The sequence below is a fragment of the Corvus brachyrhynchos genome, unplaced genomic scaffold (genome assembly GCF_000691975.1).
Source record: "Corvus brachyrhynchos isolate BGI_N302 unplaced genomic scaffold, ASM69197v1 scaffold130, whole genome shotgun sequence".
Taxonomy (NCBI): domain Eukaryota; kingdom Metazoa; phylum Chordata; class Aves; order Passeriformes; family Corvidae; genus Corvus; species Corvus brachyrhynchos.
This window is the reverse complement of record NW_008236193.1, coordinates 713,300-731,222: the sequence shown is the minus strand read 5'-3', so window position 1 is coordinate 731,222 and position 17,923 is coordinate 713,300. Positions and strand designations below refer to the sequence as shown.

At 53.7% G+C, this 17,923-nt stretch overlaps 1 protein-coding gene across 6 annotated transcripts in view; it reads right to left on the bottom strand.

Moving 5' to 3' along the window:
• Positions 1-15,790, bottom strand: part of TCF3 (transcription factor 3) — a 75,204-nt gene extending 59,414 nt beyond the window's left edge. For 4 of the 6 annotated variants that reach the window (XM_017739291.1, XM_017739305.1, XM_017739327.1 and 1 more), the window contains exons 1-2: positions 15,661-15,790; positions 8,597-8,669 (exon numbers count right to left, since the gene is read on the bottom strand). In XM_017739291.1, coding sequence (XP_017594780.1) covers positions 8,597-8,669; positions 15,661-15,735 — 148 coding nt within the window. In that variant the 5' untranslated portion in view covers positions 15,736-15,790. The remainder of the gene's footprint in view (positions 1-8,596; positions 8,670-15,660) is intronic. The other 2 variants (XM_017739311.1, XM_017739319.1) reach the window with 1 other exon arrangement.
• Between the last annotated feature and the right edge of the window lie 2,133 nt (positions 15,791-17,923).

The window sequence follows — 17,923 nt, the reverse complement described above, 5'->3', positions numbered from 1 at the left end:
CCCTTCTTTACTGAGGGAGTGAGGCACTGAGGGCAACTTCCCTCCAGAAACATTAATCAGGGCAGGGAGAAGAGCATCCAAACAGCCACTGCAGAAACCCTCAAAAGCTGAACCAAGAAATCTCCCCTCACGGCTCAGATTTTCCCTTTCTGATCTTCATTCAGATGTACTTGCACCCTGCAAGACAGGGACAGACAGACCAGGATCTCAAAGCTGCCATCCCTCCCCCAAAGCGGAGCCAAACCCCTGTTTGGATGGCAGAGACAGAACGGCCCCAGTGAGGACACACCTGGGGACCCCGCCACCAGTCTGAGCCCTGCCCAGGAGCTGGATCCTCTGGCAGAAAAACCCCAACAGTGACAAACCTGTGGGCACAGTGACATCTTTGGGCACTGCTTTGCTGTGATGGGGGGGCTCTGTCCCCTGTCTGTCCCCCCAAATGGGCTCTCAGTTGTCGCACAGCCCCGTTCGGGGGCCACGAGAGCTCCATGCCTGGCTTGCCTCAGGTGATCCCCAATCCTCAGCTGTGCTCCCAGGCCCCTGCACAATTACACATTCACCACCACAATGTATTTCAGACTGTATTTCATGCCTCATTTGGCAACAAAATTAATTAAACTCTAAGTCACCAGTGAAGGAGTGCAGCACCTCTTCCCTCCGTGGGCGTATAACTCAATTTGTTTAAGCCAACGTGCTAATCAAGGCTTGCCAAGTATTTGGGGACCTCCTGGCAGAGGCGGCTCTGAGGTGTGCACAGGGTGGGCTCTGCTTGGAAGGGACCAGGCACCGACTGTCCCAGCACAGGGCAGCCTCTGAAAAAGCTCTGATTTCCTAAAATGCAATCCCTCCTCCATCAGCACCCACACATCATGCCAGGGCTGTGTGGGTCTGGGAGCTGCCCACTAGGTGGAAATCACGGAATCCTGGAATATCCTGAGCTGGAGGGACCCTCAGGGATCATCAGTGCAGCCCCTGGCCCTGCACAGACACCCCAACAAGCCCAGCCTGGGCATCCCTGAGAGCGCTGTCCAAACGCTCCTGCAGCTCTGGCAGCCTCGGGGCCGGGCCCATTCCCTGGGGAGCCTGGGCAGTGCCCAGCAGCCTCGGGGGGAAGAACCTTTCCCTGAGCTCCATGCCCAGCCCTGACCCAGCTCCAGCCGTTCCCTGGGCTCCTGTCCCTGTCCCAGAGCAGAGCTCAGCCCCTGCCCCTCCGCCTCCCCTTGAGAGGAGGGGCACCAAGAGGATCATTGCCCATCCTGGCTTCCCAGGCTGATCAGGTTGAGGCCCCTGCACGTATCCAGCTGGGCTGGTGGCTTGGGGATGTGCCAGGGAAGCCCCAGCACCCGGTCCTGACACTGCCCAGGTCCCTTGTCCTGGCTCCACAGGGACTGGTGGGCGACTCAGTGCCCCTGCTCCCAGCTGTTTGGAGGGGCTGGGAGAGGGCAGGATATCCCAGCCCACACAGATGGGGATCCAACAGGCAGATAGACCCACGGAGTGATTAGAGTTGGAAGGGACCTTAAAGCTCATTCCCACCCCTGCCATGGGCAGGGACACCTCCCACTGTCTCCCAGCCCCAATGTCCAGCCTGGCCTTGGCCACTGCCAGGGATCCAGGGGCAGCCCCAGCTGCTCTGGGCACCCTGGGCCAGGGCCTGCCAGGGAACAATTCCTTCCCAATACCTAAGCTGAACCTACTCTCTTTGCTTACTAATTGCTCCCCCCAGCTCCTCTCATTACAGACAAGGCAGTGCTGGAGCTTGTCCCTGTTCTTGTCACACTGAAGGTGCACACCAAGCCCAGCTTCCCCTCGGCCCACTCTGATTTTTCCATCAGACCCACAGATCCCATCAGAGCCCCTGGAGCAGGCACAGCCTCCCTGGTACGGAATTGCCTCATCCAGGGAAGGAAAGAGCCCTGCTGGGAAGACAGCCCTGCACTGCTTCAGCAATTCTGGCAAAGTTAAAACTGTGCTTAAACAAGGTCTGTGGCAAATTGGCAGTTTCTAAACAAAAGCTGTCACTTATCTCAGTACAGCTTTGGCTCTGGCATCCCCAGCATTTTCTGTTCTCCTTCCCAGTTCGAAATCTCAAATCCAGTCAGGAGGATTCTTCTCCAGGGTGGGAGATGAACAAAAAACCGCAAAAGAACCCCCAAAAACCTTCCCTTGAAAACATGCACCCTTCACCCCCCAAGTTAAACACACACACTGAGACAGGGACTGGGTTACATTTGCCTCTCCCCATCTGCCAGAGGAGCCCTGAGCTGCTGCCAGAGCATCCCCACAGCACCGTCACCACATCCCTGCTCTTCCCAGACTCGCTCTTCCTGTGTCCACTAGAAACCAGCTGTGCCTCTGGCAGGACAGGACACCCTCGCTCCCAGTACTGAAATACAATCCAAGGGGAAATAATGAATTGCAAGGAAGAGAGAGCCCTTCATATTTCAAGGCCAGGTTGGACGGGGCTTGGAGCAACCTGGGACAGTGAAAGGTGCCCCTGCCCATGGCAGGGGTGGGATGGGATGGGCCCAAACCATTCTGGGATTCTGTTTCAACCTCTCTGCAAAGGCACAGGAGAAATATCTGTGCAGGTGGGGAAGCCCTGGGAGCAGGACCGTGCACCCCAAAACACGAGGATCAGGGATGGGGTGCGACCCTGGATTAAGGGACACAGGTGTGAAGGTCTCCCCCTGCCATTTGTTCCCCCAAACATGTTATTTCCTGCACTCCCTGCCCCCTGCCAACCTTTTCTTCCAGACCCTGCTTCCCATGTCCTGGGAAATGGGATACAGCCCATGGGAAAAACTGGGAGCAGGATGGAGAGGGGAAGGAGAACAGGAGGTTCCCAAGGGCAAAGACAGAAGCAAAGCAGAAAGCCCGACTGGCACGGAGGAGATGAACCTCAGTGAGAGTGTCCAGGCTCTGCAGCACACGGGCGTGTCCCTGCCACTCCTGGAGCATCCTCCTGCACCCCGGAGCGGGCTCTGCCAGCAGCAGCGGTGGAGAGGCTGCAGAGCAGTGGAGAGCAGGGGGTGCAGGGACTGTACTTGAGACCTCACAGCTCTGCAAGCTGGATCTGGCCATGGCAAGGCTCTTCACAGGATCCCAGAATGGGTTTTGGGTTGGAAGGGACCTTAAAGCTCATCTCCTTCCAAACCCCTGCCATGGGCAGGGACACCTCCCACTGTCCCAGGCTGCTCCAAGCCCCAATGTCCAGCCTGGCCTTGGGCACTGCCAGGGATCCAGGGGCCGCCCCACCTGCTCTGGGCACCCTGGGCCAGGGCCTGCCCACCCTCCCAGGGAACAATTCCTTCCCAATCTCCCATCCAGCCCTGCCCTCTGGCACTGGGAAGCCATTCCCTGGCTCCTGGCCCTCCATGCCTTGTCCCCAGTCCCTCTGCAGCTCTCCTGGAGCCCCTTTAGGCCCTGCAAGGGGCTCGGAGCTCTCCCTGGAGCCTCCTCCTCTCCAGGTGAGCCCCCGCAGCTCTCCTTTGGCTTCCTTTGATAATGGCTAAACAGCAACATTTACTGTGAAACAAACGGTCACACCAATGGGCTGGCAAGCGAATTCTTCTGCTTTGCCTTTTTCTGTCGTGGTGGCTCTGTGTTTGGCCTGCTTGGTGACAGTTTGCAGGGGCACGCCACAACAACACGCAGCCTGGATCCCAAACTCGAACAGCAAGTGCCAGTTCTAAATACCAAGCCCCATATTGCACACCTCATGTCTGCCTTTCATCATCCATCAAAATAGCAAGCGGAGCCCAGCACTCCCACTTCAGCATAAGCAAAACATGTGGGAACTCGAGGCAGTGAGTAGGAAAACGTGATACAGCCTTGCTAATAAAAGCTCCTGCTTTCCTCACTACGGAGAACAGTTGCAAATGGGTTTCTGCAGCCTGGGACTCGACTGCTGACAGCACAGTGACACAAACGCTGTGCTTGGCTCTTCCCAGCCCTGCAGCCGTGGTGTCCCTGCAAACCACCCGGCTCCAGGGGCAGAGGGGAGCCCAGCACCATCCTGCTGCTCCAGACTGTGCCCATCCCGCTCAGAGCTTCCCAACCCCAGGCTGCCTGCGCACTCAAAATAATTAAACCTTCAAACAGCTCCCCCACAGCACCAATTAAAGAGACAACCCCAGCTTCCAGAGAATTTATGACTCTCAGTGCTGTTGCCACAGGTATCCACGTTTGTGCGTTGTTTAAAGCGGGTTTCAAAGGGGATCCGGGCTCACCTCCCTCCAGGGAGAATCCATTTGCTTTGTTCACCAGACTATAACTTAAAATTTGTTACATGCACCAGCTTGTAACCCTTTGAAAAACTCCCTCCTTCACCAGCTTCAAATGGACTTGATGAACTTCCCCCGATCAAAGCAATTCCCTCACAGGGAGCCTCAGCTCACCAGCAAGGAAGCACCCAACGAATTTTGGGGGTGGGAACCACAGCACGACGGGCCAGGAGGGGACTCACCCTTCCCAACCCACCCAAGAGCCCAAGCAAAGAGCCCAACCCACTCCGGCACAAAGACGGAAAAGGCACTTAGTGCTGAATTCGCTTATTTTAAAGGGGAGAACAAGGAAAAACATTAGCAGAGGTTTTCCTTGTTGAGAGCAGAATAATTTGTCAGCAGGAGACCCCTGGGCTCCCGTCCCAACAGGACGCAGTCCTGGCACCCCACACCATTCGGGATGGGAAGGGAGATGGCTGCACACCCTCCGCATTACCCACAGGTGGAAGTGCTGCTCGTGCGCTACTCCAGGAGATGTTTCACCTCGCACTGCCACGTGCCTTGGGTTTATCTCCCTGCTCTGCGGAGCCCAAACCCCTTTGCTGGAGCAAAGGTGCAGCCGGCACGCACCAAGCCTGCAGAAAACTCAGCAGCCACGAGGCCACAGCACAACTCTGCTGCCTGCGGCCACTCCCACTGCCTTGATGTCAATTAAAATGGTCATTTCCATGTGAAATTCAGCCCCAGTGGTTTCCTGCTCGAGGCAGGGCTCGGTGAGGCGCTGGGAGGGAGCTTGCTGCAGCTCAGATTAGTCATTTGTGAACTGTGATACGACGGGGGACGCGCTTCGAGATGTTTTGCTGCTGCAAGTAACAAACACTTTTTGGGGAGGGGATGGTGAAACCCTCTGAGGAGCAGGACCACAGGCACGGGCTGAGCACCCTGGCTAAAATAACACCCTGGCAGCAAACAGCCCATGCTGGAAAACACTGGTTGCAGCTCCCTGCCCCAGGAAGACCAACTTCCCGCGGTGACCTATATGTGCTATAAATGCTGCAGCCACGGCCTGGGTGACGTCAGCTCCATCCTTGTGGCAATTGTTGGGTCTCTCCTTGCCAAGAAAAGGCAAAGCGGAGGTGCTGGATTGTCCATGCAGCGGGGGAGCGAAGCCAGTTCCTCTCCGGAGCATTTGAGGACAGAAATGAGGGAAACGGTGGCAGGGCTTAAAATAAAAGCAGGAGGCAAAGAGGAAAGCAAAGGGATCTCAACGCTGGAGGGTTTGCATGAACACTTTGAATTTTCCTGGCCTCGGGGAGAAAAAGGGGTTCCCGTGGTAAAGGGGCCACAGCTTGGCCAGGGCAGTTATTAGAATCATGGAATTGCTAAGGTTGGAAAAGATCTTTGAGATGTTCAAGTCCAACTGTCAGCCCAGCACCATGTTCACCACTAAAGCAGGTCCTCAAGTGCCACATTAACACCTGCTCTGAACACTTCCACGGATTGTGATTCCATCACTGCCCTGGGCAGCCTGTGCCAGTGGTTCACAACACTTCTGGGTACAGAAATTTTGAATTTGAAAAGGATTTGAATTTGGGGCAATTTTACCACTGGGATTCCCTGTTTCAAATGGCTCTGCTCCTTTATTTGCCAGCTGCACTTTGGAAGCAAGAATCTCATTTTGGCCTGGACTGATCAGTCAGTGCTTTGCTCCCTTCCCTCCTAGCCTCCTCACTTCCCTGGGGAGGAAAGAGCCTGGAGGTAACAGCTCCTCTGGAGGGGAAGAAGAATAAAAGCTGCACACTGCCCCAGTATTTCCACAAGGAGATGGGAAGAGGGGGATCACGAATTCCCATGTCCAACCCAACTACACTAACCCAGGGACGGGTTCCCATCCTGGGTGGACAGAAGGATAGAACACCAATATTTCTGGCACAGGAGACAAGAGCAGTTTGTTATCCTGAGGTGGCCACAAGAAGCCCAAATAAAGAGATCCTGGCACTGTGGTGCACAGCACCGAGCTACGACTCAGACAAATCAGGGTTTGCTTCTCCTTTGCAGGCAGAGGGGAAATGCTGCACTGCCTTCAGTGCTGGTCCAGGCCCCGGACTGAGAAGTGCTTGGAACACACGTGGCACATTAAAGATGATGCCCAGGCCTTCCTGCGTGGCAAGATTTAGGGTGACCACCTCCAGGTGCAGGTTATGGTGTGGCTGTGAGGTGCTCCGCTCCCCCAGCAAGTCCAGATCCCCAAATCCAAGGACCATCTGCTCTCCACCCTCTGACCACATCAGGGTTAATGATGGTTCCACTTCAAATCAAAGTTTGAGCTGGATGGCTGCTTCTGTCTTGGGGGATGAACAACCCTGGGGGTTGAACTACCTTGGGGGATGACCAAGGCCAGGCTGGCTGGGGTTTGGAGCACCCTGGGATAGTGGAAGGTGTCCCTGCCCATGGCAGGCGGTGGAAAAAGATGAACTTTAAGGTCCCTTCCAACCCAAAGCGCTCCATGACTACAATTCTAACTAGTACCTGATTGCACCCTGCTGTCAGTCAGTGAATAAAGCTAAACCAACACCAACAAACTGTGAGAACAACCCCTTGCCATGTTCTAGGACCTTGTTTAGACACCCTGGATCCTTCTAGCAGGCAGAGCACAGCCCTGTGCATGGCACAGCTCGCTGATGTCTTACTGCAGTTACCCACCCCTCCAGCAAAAAGCCAAAGATTCAGGAGCAGGGAGAAGTCCCAAAGCTGAGTCTCAGATGAAATTTGTCCCCTGATCTCCAGGTGAGGCCAAAGGGATGACCAAGGGATAACTGTGCTGCTGGAGCAAAGCTCCTGCCCCACACCCAGCCCTGAGCTGCATTCCCAAGCCAGGATGGCCATGGCAGGATGAGGGAGCCCCTGCAGCGTCCGAGGCTGGGACAGCAGGGGTTGTGCAAGGTCCCTCAGTGCAGTTGTATAACACCAGTGCTCTGTTTTCATGAACTGCTCCCAGTCAGGCTCAGAGAGCAGCAGCCCAGAGGAAGGGTGGTGTCAATGTTACCTTTCACTCACCCGAAAGAAAAGAAGGGCTGGGGGAAGAATCAAAGATTCGGTGTCGTGTGGGCCACAGGGGGGTCCGGCTGAGCCGCAGGGCCCCGCTCCAGCCCCTGCTCCTGGCCAGCACCACGGACCCGGCAGCCAAGGCAGGCTCTGAGCAGGAAATGGATTAATGGGAGCTCCTGCACTGCTCCTCTCTCCCCAGCGTGTAGCACGTCTTTTGTGGATTATTTTAACAGCACAAGGAACACTCTCTGCAGAGATCAGCTTCCATCTGGGTTAACCCGAACGTTTTCTCCCCTCCAGTTTCCTCCAGCGCCCACTCAACAGCTTCCCTCCCTGCAAAAGTGTTTGCTCCAAACCATCCTGACATGCAGCTGAACAGCTCAGTCTGAGAGCATCACGTTTCCCTGGTCCAGAGGGCAGGAGCAGGGCAGGGCAGACTGCCCATCCCGCTGCTGCAGCTTCCCCAGTGCCCCACTGGGGCATCAAAGCTGCTCTCCAGAAATCCCAGCCCAGTCTCTGGGATGCCTCCCAGTGTCACAGCACAGCCAGGAGTTTCCCTGCACAGCTGGAGCCAGCCCAGGGTAGGGAAGGTCGAGTTTGAACCATTCACAAAGTGTTCAGCAAGAAGGGCAGATTAGCTGAACTTCCCTCACGCCAGGTGCTGTGCGAGCCCTGCACAGAGCAGCTTCCCTGGGCATTCCAATCCTGGCACAGCACTGCCCAGGAATTCTCCACCTGAGCCTCAAACCAACCAGCACATTTTCAGTCTCCAACTGCGGCCACATCTCCAGCCCACTCCTCCCCACCACCCTGCTCCCAAAGGCCTCGGATGTCAGCATCCGTGGTCCCCTCTTGGCACCCTGGAGGGCTCTGCAGATCCCTTTGGGAATGCTGAGATCCCATCCAACAGCAGGGAGCTGCTGGAGGGGCTGCATGGAGCACACCCCCAAACTGCACCAGGAACAAGCCACCACCACCCCTCTTCAGAGGGGAACAGCAGAAGTCTTCCAGGGCAGTGCAGACACATCTAAGCAGCTTAGAGAACAGCCCTGTCTGCTCCCAGGCTCCTGGAGCAGTGGGACAACAACCTCCAGCTCAGGCAGCAACTTCTTAATGGGAGCCAGATCAGCAAGAGCAGCTTTGCCCACCCAGAGACACGTGGAGCAACACAGAAACCATGCAGAGAAACAGCAGCAGAGCACCACCAGAAAAACACATCACCAAAGAACAGAACCCCCTCTGCTGTGGCGTCTCTGGAACCAAACACAGATTTATTGCAAGAAACATTATGGTATAAGGGGGAAAAAAAAAGATGACAGTACCTGATCCTCCAAACTGAGTGCTCGCAAGGGTCGTGGGTCTGTTTTTTCCATTAGCCACTGGCAAGGGAAACATCTAGAAAAACAAGGAGATGAGAGAGAAGGGAAGAGAAAAGAGATTTCAGTGTGTTGGTTTTACTGTGCTGCTGCAAAGGGGTCACACTGGGGGAGGGGAGGGGGAGAGCAGCCCTTTATTGATGCAAAAAACTTTCCTGGTGTCCCTGCTCCATCACGCAGGAGGGGCAGGAGGGAGGCACAGCCCTGCTCTGACACACACATCCCCACCTGCACAGCCCCTGGCTCCTCAGGGCAGCTGGAAACCAGCCAAGGAGCATCCCTGCTGCGGTCCAAACCAACAGTTTCATCCCCAGATTGCTCACCCCAGCTACAGGTGAGCCCTGGGGAAAGGCCGACTCCATTCATAAACAGCCAGCAGGATAATGACAGCAAAGCTCCTTTTATCCCTCACTCTCCCAGCTCCCACAGGAGTCCTGGTCCCATCCCACACCTCCAGCCACGTGCAGGGCCTGGGCAGGACAAGGGCTGCCCGTGTGTCCAGCTGGCACGGGCAGGGAGGGCTTGGGGATGACCCCCAGCCCCATGGAGCAGCTCCCACCCCGCTGCTTTGGGGGCTGCAGCAGCACCAGGACCTGACACAGCCCTGGGGCCTGGGGGGAGAAGCTGCTCCAAGGGCAAATGCAGTTACTCATGATTTAAAAAATTAATGTATTTCACAGAATCGGTCGCTCTGGGGACTTGTTTGCTCTGTCGCTGCAGCTTCATTATCACAACTGAGCCTCTCCTGCCAGGAGCTTCCTCAAAAATACTGCACACCTCGTCACCTAACCTGTATAAATATTTTTAATAAAAGTTGGGAGAGTTTCAGAGGCTGCTATTTAATAATTTACATGCACCTGCGTGCAGCAGAAAAGAAAACTAATTCTCCTCCACACAAATGGAGCTCCAGCCAATAAAACAACTGGTGGGAAAACGCTCAGTGAATTAACATTTTAATATCCTTTTTCTACTCAAGATACTTTCACCACCAAGTCATTTGAATTTTTATTATTTTTAGCTTTGTAATGTCTGAGTAACTTAAAAGTTTAATGCTTTGAAGATTAAACAATGTAATGGCACAAGAGCCTACAGAAAGGCAGCGTTTCATGCCCTGACATAGCTGATGTCTGGCCGTGGTCAGAAACATTCCTTTGTACAGAACTGTCTGCCCAGCTTTGTTTTCACAAATGCTGGGGAGGGAAAAAAAAAAACAAAACAACAACAAAAACCAGTTAAATGTGGTAGAGATGCAAAGAGAGCAGTTAAGGAACCAAGTGCCATTCATAAAGAGCACAAATTTGGGATGGTGTACGTGCGTGCGCGGGGTGTAGATGTTTTATACACGGATTTAAATGAAGGTGTGAACAGTGTTTAGTGCTCACCCCAGCTGCCTGCACACACCTGCCCTCACCTGCCTGCCCACAGCCCCCTGGCATGTGCCTCGAGGCTGCTGCTCACCCCAGGGGCTCCCAAGGTGTTTGGGGTGGCCCAGCAGCCCCACCATCGGATGAGCTTTGTTTCCTCAGGAAGTTGGGCTAGAAAATACAAACAAACCCCAAAGACTGCAGCTCCCGCTCCTCTGCACCGCTGCAGGCCAGGGGGGGTTCTGCAAACGTCTCCAGAAGTGCTGAAATTGGAACTGAGGTGGCTGATCCCACCCTGCCCCTGCTCACTCCCTCTTGTTCAGGTGGGGAAGGAGATTAAGATTAAACTCCCAAGGGGCAGGTCTGTGTGTGCGAGCAGGGGGGAAGGGATGCACCATGAACAAACCGGCAGGGAGCACACACACACACACACACACACAAAAAACAAACAAAAAATTAAAACAACCGCACTGCCGGCTCTTTTCAGGAGCGTTTCTGCTCAGCACTTGCTGAGGCTGAAAAACCGAAGGTTTAAGCAGCAAACATGAGTGGAGAAAATGAACAGCCTTGTTCCATTGTGCACCCAGCACCTTCTGCTTCTGCAGAACAGGAGGAGTGTCCCCCCCAGGGCAGTGATGCCCAGCACCCCCAAAACACCCCCACACCCCTCTCAGCCCCGGGAACCCCTCCCCTCCTCCACCTGCTTGGAGAGAGATTTCGAGGCTGATGCAACACCTTCCTGCTCTCCCTCCCCAGGGGATTTAGGAGTCATGGACCCCTTCCTGCAGCAGGGCAAGTGGGGATGCTAAAGCACAGAATCCTGGAATATCCTGAGCTGGAAGGGACCCTCAGGGATCATCAGTGCAGCCCCTGGCCCTGCACAGACACCCCAACAACCCCAGCCTGGGCATCCCTGAGAGCGCTGTCCAAACGCTCCTGCAGCTCTGGCAGCCTCGGGGCCGGGCCCATTCCCTGGGGAGCCTGGGCAGTGCCCAGCAGCCTCGGGGGGAAGAACCTTTCCCTGAGCTCCATGCCCAGCCCTGACACAACCTCATGCTGTCAAAGAAGGGTGATGGAGAGGGGGGAACCCCGGGTTACCCCTCCACACTTATGACTTGCCAACCCCAGGAGGTGTTCTGGGCTTTTTTCTTGCTCCCAGCCTCTTTTTCCACTGAGGTGTGGGCTGAGGCTGCCCCGAGGAGCCTGGCACAAGTCATACGTGAAGTGCCTTCGCTGGCGTGTGTCGCTCACAGGCAAAGTTCATCCACCCACTGCAAATTTCCTTTCTGCTTTTAAATGCTGCTTTAAAAATAAACTGGGGGGAGGGAGGAGATGAACCGGAGCTGGCACCTACCGAGGGACCCAGGCATTGAGGAGGGACCCAGGCATGAGCTCTCAAGGGTTGTAATTGGGTCATTACTTGGCCTTTGTTAGATTTGAATAATGTAGATTTAAACGGTTATGTAAAATCCCCCACCTTAAATCGCTGTATTTGGTTTTTCAAGTCCTACCTCCAGCCTCCCTGAGAGCTGACGACTTCTGCATTCCCTCCTAGCTCGATTTCCACCCCTCCCAAAGAATTTATTCTCCCTCTGTTTCTCCCAGGGTAAAAGAGGCAAATCCAGAGCACGGGAAGACCCAAACGCCTGCACGCTCCCCTGAGGAGGTTATAGCCAAGAGACCCCACACTTCATACAGCAAACTCCTAAGGAAGAAAGGGAATTTGCCAGAAACAGGGAACATCAAGCAGCATTTCATTGATTGTGCACATCTAGAAGTGCATCGCTTCTCAAATGAAATCAGTGCTCACTCTCTCCCCTCTCCCACCTGATGAACTCCAGGCTGAACCAACCTCAGGCCTGAACTCCAAACCTGAAATCTTACTTTGCAGCATGGAAACTATCCAGCTGTTAATTCAGGGAGAAGAGGGAATTTGACTCAAAATACATTGCCAGCAGGACATTTTATACATGCTCACTTAAGACAGATCTTCCTGACTACAGCCCCAAACGCCCACTGCGGTGTGAAGTCAAACTTTAAACTCTACAACTGCTTCGCTCTGAGCAAAACTCAGAGTTTTATCACGGAAATGCAGGCGCTGGGCCTTGGCCGGAGCAGGGCACGGCTTCAGCATCCTCCAGCAGAGCAGCAGGAGCTGCTCCAGCCCTGCCTGCTGCCAGCAGTTCGGCTCCCACCCCCAGATCCGGGGCTGGGGCCGCGGCGCAGCGGGAGCAGCAGGTCCCGTGTGACTGCTCAAGCCCCTGCCCACCCTGCGGCGAGCCAGAAAGCCCCTCTGCCAGGCAGCTCCCCGCAGCATATGGTTAATACTCTGCTAATAATCATGGCTGTTAACAGCACCTCGCTCCTGCCAGAGCCCCGGCTGGCACTGGCACGCGCCCGCTCCCGGCTCGGCTGGTACTCGGCGGCACCGACACACCCGGGGCTGCTCCGCTCCCCTGTCCCCTGCCCAGGGTGTCCCTGTCCCTCAGAGCAGCTCAGCCCAGCCAGGACACCCGTGTGGCACCTTCCCACTGCACACCAACACTGCCACAAGCGAGACACTGCCTGGGGTAACCAGGAACCACAAAATGTCTGAGAATCCTGGAATATCCTGAGCTGGAGGGGACCCACAGGGATCATTGATCCAACCCCACACAGACACCCCAACAACCCCAGCCTGGGCATCCCTGAGAGCGCTGTCCAAACGCTCCTGCAGCTCTGGCAGCCTCGGGGCCGGGCCCATTCCCTGGGGAGCCTGGGCAGTGCCCAGCAGCCTCAGGGGGAAGAACCTTTTCCTCATATCCAGGTTCTTGTGATTGAGCATCTCCCGACAGCACAGGCCAAGGGCAGCTCCCCCCATACACAGCCTGTGCCCATCAGGCTGAGCTGCAAAGCCTGGCAGCCACCAAAGCCCAGCCTAATCAATAGGCTGAGCTGCCCACTCGGGTCTACAGGCAGGATGCTTTCTCGAAAGCTCCTCTCCAGATCTGCCAGCCCAGCTGGGCCTGCTGCCAGGCAGCAGTGGTGAAGGCAAGCTTACAAATTACCTGCACTTTGGGGCAATTAGAAAAGGCAATTTATTTGGGGGTAGAGGTAAGTGTGCTGCCATGCACACCCCAAAGCATCACTGGGCCTTTCCTTTGACTCCTGCTCACTTACAGATTCCTTCGATTTCTGCCCTTTTTGGCAAATTACAGTGGCACAAAGCTTTTGGTGAGTGCTTTGGAGCTCAACATCTACCCAATGGATTTATTTACTAAAGAGGGGATGAGACGAGTCTCTTCTTTCAGGACTGCAGGCCCAGTTTGCAGCATCTCACACAACTCTGTCATTGACTGACCCCAGGAACTCATGGCAGGCGATGCCATCCCCTTAGGGCCTTAAAATTCCTTCCCTGCACAGCAAAACCCAGTGCAGGACTGGACCACAGACTGCTGGGGCTGAACACATTTTCCCTAGAAAAAAAGAATCAAAACACTGATCTGAAGCAAATGCTTCCAGCTGCTCTGAGTATCTCTACTTTTCCCTCCCCTCTACTCTCCTGGAGAGGATTACTGAACCAATGCTCCACTCCTGTTTATTCAAAGAAAAATATAAATACACTTGAAAGAGCAAGCTTTGTGGTCAAAAATCCTGTATCCCAAGGACACAGGGAGAGCAAGCCACGGAGCGCCTCCTCAACAGACTCATCTCCTGTCTAGGAAGCTTTTCCATTTCAGCTCCTCATCCTCGAGATGTTAATATTCCCTTTATGCACAGCGAGGAGATGGGTGTGCGGGGATGAGGGTTTGTGAAACAGAGCTGGCTCTGGTCCAGGCTGCGCCGGAGCCCATCGGCCAGCGGATGCTGGAGGGAACGTCCTCGAGTCATTTGCTGGCAAATGACATTTGCAGGCCCTGATGCTGTGAGCAGCTACCCCCAGCACCTCTACACCAGCCTTGGAGGAGCACAGGATGAGTTCTGGTCCTTCCCAGAATCATACCAGTGGAAAAGCATTGAATCCGAACCCAAATTGAACCTTTCTGGTGTGGATTCACCTCCAGGGACAGAAACATTTGTGTACAGAGGGACCAGGTCAGGACTCCTGCAGGGAATACAGCTCTAGGCATGCAAATGAGGATGGGTGGTTAAATTGGAAAAGAAGGCCTTGGGGGTTTTTCAAAGCTCTAAATGGGGAGTGGGATTTGATTTTTTTTTCCAAGGAGGAGAAAAAACGAAGTGGGAGCTGCTGCAGCCACCATCAGGGAGCAGATTCTGGGTTACTGACCCAAAGTGCAGTTGATGGAAAGCCCCAGGGCTCCTGCCAACCTGCAGGACCTCTGAGAGGGACAAATAACCACAGCAAGCCCTGAGCAGATTCAAGGTTTTACAGGGATACCACCACTGCAGTCCCTGTACCCACTGTAACGCGTTCTACTGGAAAGGCCCATCACCAGCAACGTAATGGAACCAGCCTCCCAAGAGAAGTGTGAAACTGGGAGAACTGGGCCTCTCCTGTAGGAGAGCTGCTCAGGGGGGCTGAGAGACCTCCCTCCCCCGTGCCCCTCTGCAGCACAGAGCCCTGCCAGGACAGGTACAACCCCCAGCTGCAGCAAAGGTTTATTTCCCAGGGCTGAAGCTCAGCGTGTGGAGGCAGAAAAGCAGATGAGCCTCAGCACACCCACAGGTGCCACAGCCACCAGGACAGCAGGTGACCCTAGCTCTGCCCTGCCACCACTTTTTGTCCCTTCTCCTCCAAGAGGCAGGAACATCAGCCCAGCAGAGTGATGTGGGCTGGGTGACCCGGGCTGGGGTGACTCTCACGGCCATTCCCCCTGCTGGAGCTGTTGTTTCTATCTCTGCAGCACGTTTGCTTATCTCGACAGCAAGACACACGCTCCGAGGGCCATGAGGGTGCAGCACACAACAGAGGAACCCCACAGACAGTTATTTGCCTTTGAACACCAGCTCTGCCCTCCATGAGTCACCTGCCAAGGAGAGGCGGCACCGCTGGCAGTGCCACGGTGGGATGTGCCAGGGACTAACCCCGCTCTGCTGTGACTAAAGGGACTTCTCCTCCCTCCGAGCTGTGCACACCCTTTCAGGGGGAACTCTTAGGTCCTGTTTCTTTGAAAATAAACAGCTCCTAAATGCAGTTCAAGGTTTCCAGGATACAGAAGAGCAGAGCATGGGGAGCACAAGTGTCCAACTCCTGCAAAAATAATGTGCTGGAGAGCTTGGACACGTTTCAAACTGTGACAAAATAACCTGTGGGAGCAAAAGTTTAATAGTCTGGATCGAGGGAGAGGAAAAAAGCTTGATTAATCAGCTACTGAAGTTACATCTCTGCATGGCTGCAGAAACAGTCACCCAGCGAGCATTTAAACAGAGAATACACAACTCTGTTAATTCCCCCAAAATTTCCCATCCAGAAAAGAGACCTCTCTGTCCTCCCTGCGAGGGAACAACACACGTCTGAGGGGAAGAGGGGGAGAGGAGGGGCAGAGGCTTTGCTTTAACTTGAAAATAAACAAGTTGCAGCACATGTGCACACACACAAACACGGCACATCTGAAACCCATCATGTCCAATTTACGGGCTCACATTTCCTCCCCTGTGCAGCTCCCAGCCCCGGGGCTGCGCAGCCCCCCGGCCGCGCTCGCTCACCATACTGAAGTCCAGCAGGTCACTGAGCTCTTTGTCTGTCCCAACTGCAGCCATTCTCTGCTGCTGCTGATTCATATTCCCACAGACTCAACAGTGGCAGTCCTGGAGAAAGCGAGGGGGAGGGGAGAGAGATATTTTAATGACTACAGCAAACTACCCACCCCATTGATGAATATTTGAAAAAGACAGAGCGGAGAGGCGAGAAAAGAAAAACCCTGAGCGCGTCTGCAGCGTCCAACTCCGGGGCCAGAGCACAGTCGGAGTCCTCACACAGCACCCAGTGGCAGGAACAAGCGCTCCATTGACCAGACACACTTGTATGTTAGTTTTTTGCTGCCAATTCCACTAGTTCGGGCCAATTCTGTTCCTGGCGTGTGGCAAATGAAGGGGGGGAAAGGGAAAAAAAAAAAAAAGGGAAAAAAAAAAAGTCAACTCATTTATCAAAGGGTTCAGGCAAGTTATCACTCAGGCGCTTGTCTGGCTCGGCTCGCCCCCTCGCCTTCCCCCACGCTTGCTCCCCGCAGGAGGCTCTCTTGTCCTTGCTGAGTTTTGTTTAAAAAAAAAAAAAAAAAGGGAAAAAAAAAAAGAGTCAACTCATTTATCAAAGGGTTCAGGCAAGTTATCACTCAGGCGCTTGTCTGGCTCGGCTCGCCCCCTCGCCTTCCCCCACGCTTGCTCCCCGCAGGAGGCTCTCTTGTCCTTGCTGAGTTTTGTTTAAAAAAAAAAAAAAAAAGGGAAAAAAAAAAAGAGTCAACTCATTTATCAAAGGGTTCAGGCAAGTTATCACTCAGGCGCTTGTCTGGCTCGGCTCGCCCCCTCGCCTTCCCCCACGCTTGCTCCCCGCAGGAGGCTCTCTTGTCCTTGCTGAGTTTTGTTTAAAAAAAAAAAAAAAAAGGGAAAAAAAAAAAGAGTCAACTCATTTATCAAAGGGTTCAGGCAAGTTATCACTCAGGCGCTTGTCTGGCTCGGCTCGCCCCCTCGCCTTCCCCCACGCTTGCTCCCCGCAGGAGGCTCTCTTGTCCTTGCTGAGTTTTGTTTAAAAAAAAAAAAAAAAAGGGAAAAAAAAAAAGAGTCAACTCATTTATCAAAGGGTTCAGGCAAGTTATCACTCAGGCGCTTGTCTGGCTCGGCTCGCCCCCTCGCCTTCCCCCACGCTTGCTCCCCGCAGGAGGCTCTCTTGTCCTTGCTGAGTTTTGTTTAAAAAAAAAAAAAAAAAGGGAAAAAAAAAAAGAGTCAACTCATTTATCAAAGGGTTCAGGCAAGTTATCACTCAGGCGCTTGTCTGGCTCGGCTCGCCCCCTCGCCTTCCCCCACGCTTGCTCCCCGCAGGAGGCTCTCTTGTCCTTGCTGAGTTTTGTTTAAAAAAAAAAAAAAAAAGTGAAAAAAAAATAAAAAGTCTGATGTTACAGCTCTTTCCTTCGGGTCGCCGAGCACCTGCAGCTGCTTTTTCAGGGGCTGTGTTTGGGGATGCCCAGCCAGGCTGTGCTCAGTGAGAACTGAACCTCTCCACTCCCAAAAGGGACTGGAAACAAAAAAATTTTGTTTTCGGAGTGTTTTTGCAAAAATAAAGCCCTCCAGGCAACCTTGCAAGATAGGTAAATATTATTCTTCCTAATTTTGCAGATTATTTTTTTTCAAAAGGGAGATTGATCTTTTTGGCCAGCTTGCTATGACAGAAAAATATTTCTTTGGGAGGGAAGAAGAGAGGCCTGGGATGAGATAAAAGATTCCTTTTTTTTTTTTTCAGCCTTTTTTTTTTTTTTAAGGAACTCATTCATGGTTACAAAGGGCAGCTGGCCAATAAATTTAACTCATTAATCATAAGGTTAAAAAAAAAAAAAGTAAAAAAAAAAAAGAAAACTCCACATGATCCAAAGTGTTTGTAGGCTCAGCCACTACATTTCAATGAAGTTTCATAAAAAAAGGCTGAAATCAGCCCAGCGTGTAAAAAGCCTTCACCACTATAAAAAACAGCCAGGGAATTTTCTTTTTTTTTTTTTTTTTTCCTTCTTTTCATTTTCTTTGAAAAGCCTTTTTCAAAGTGTCATCAGTGCATCTGGTCAGTGTTTTTAAAGCCACTTTCCCAACCTTCTGCCCCGGTGCCTCAAGTGTGGCTGGGGGAGAAGAAACCCCGGAGAACCCGTGGAAGGAGGGAGGGGGGCACATCACTTCCCAGCCCCTCCAAACCCTGCACCCCCGAGGCACCCGGGGACAACGTGAACAAAACCCGTGGCCGCCCCAACGCCAGGCTGGGGGGGGGGGG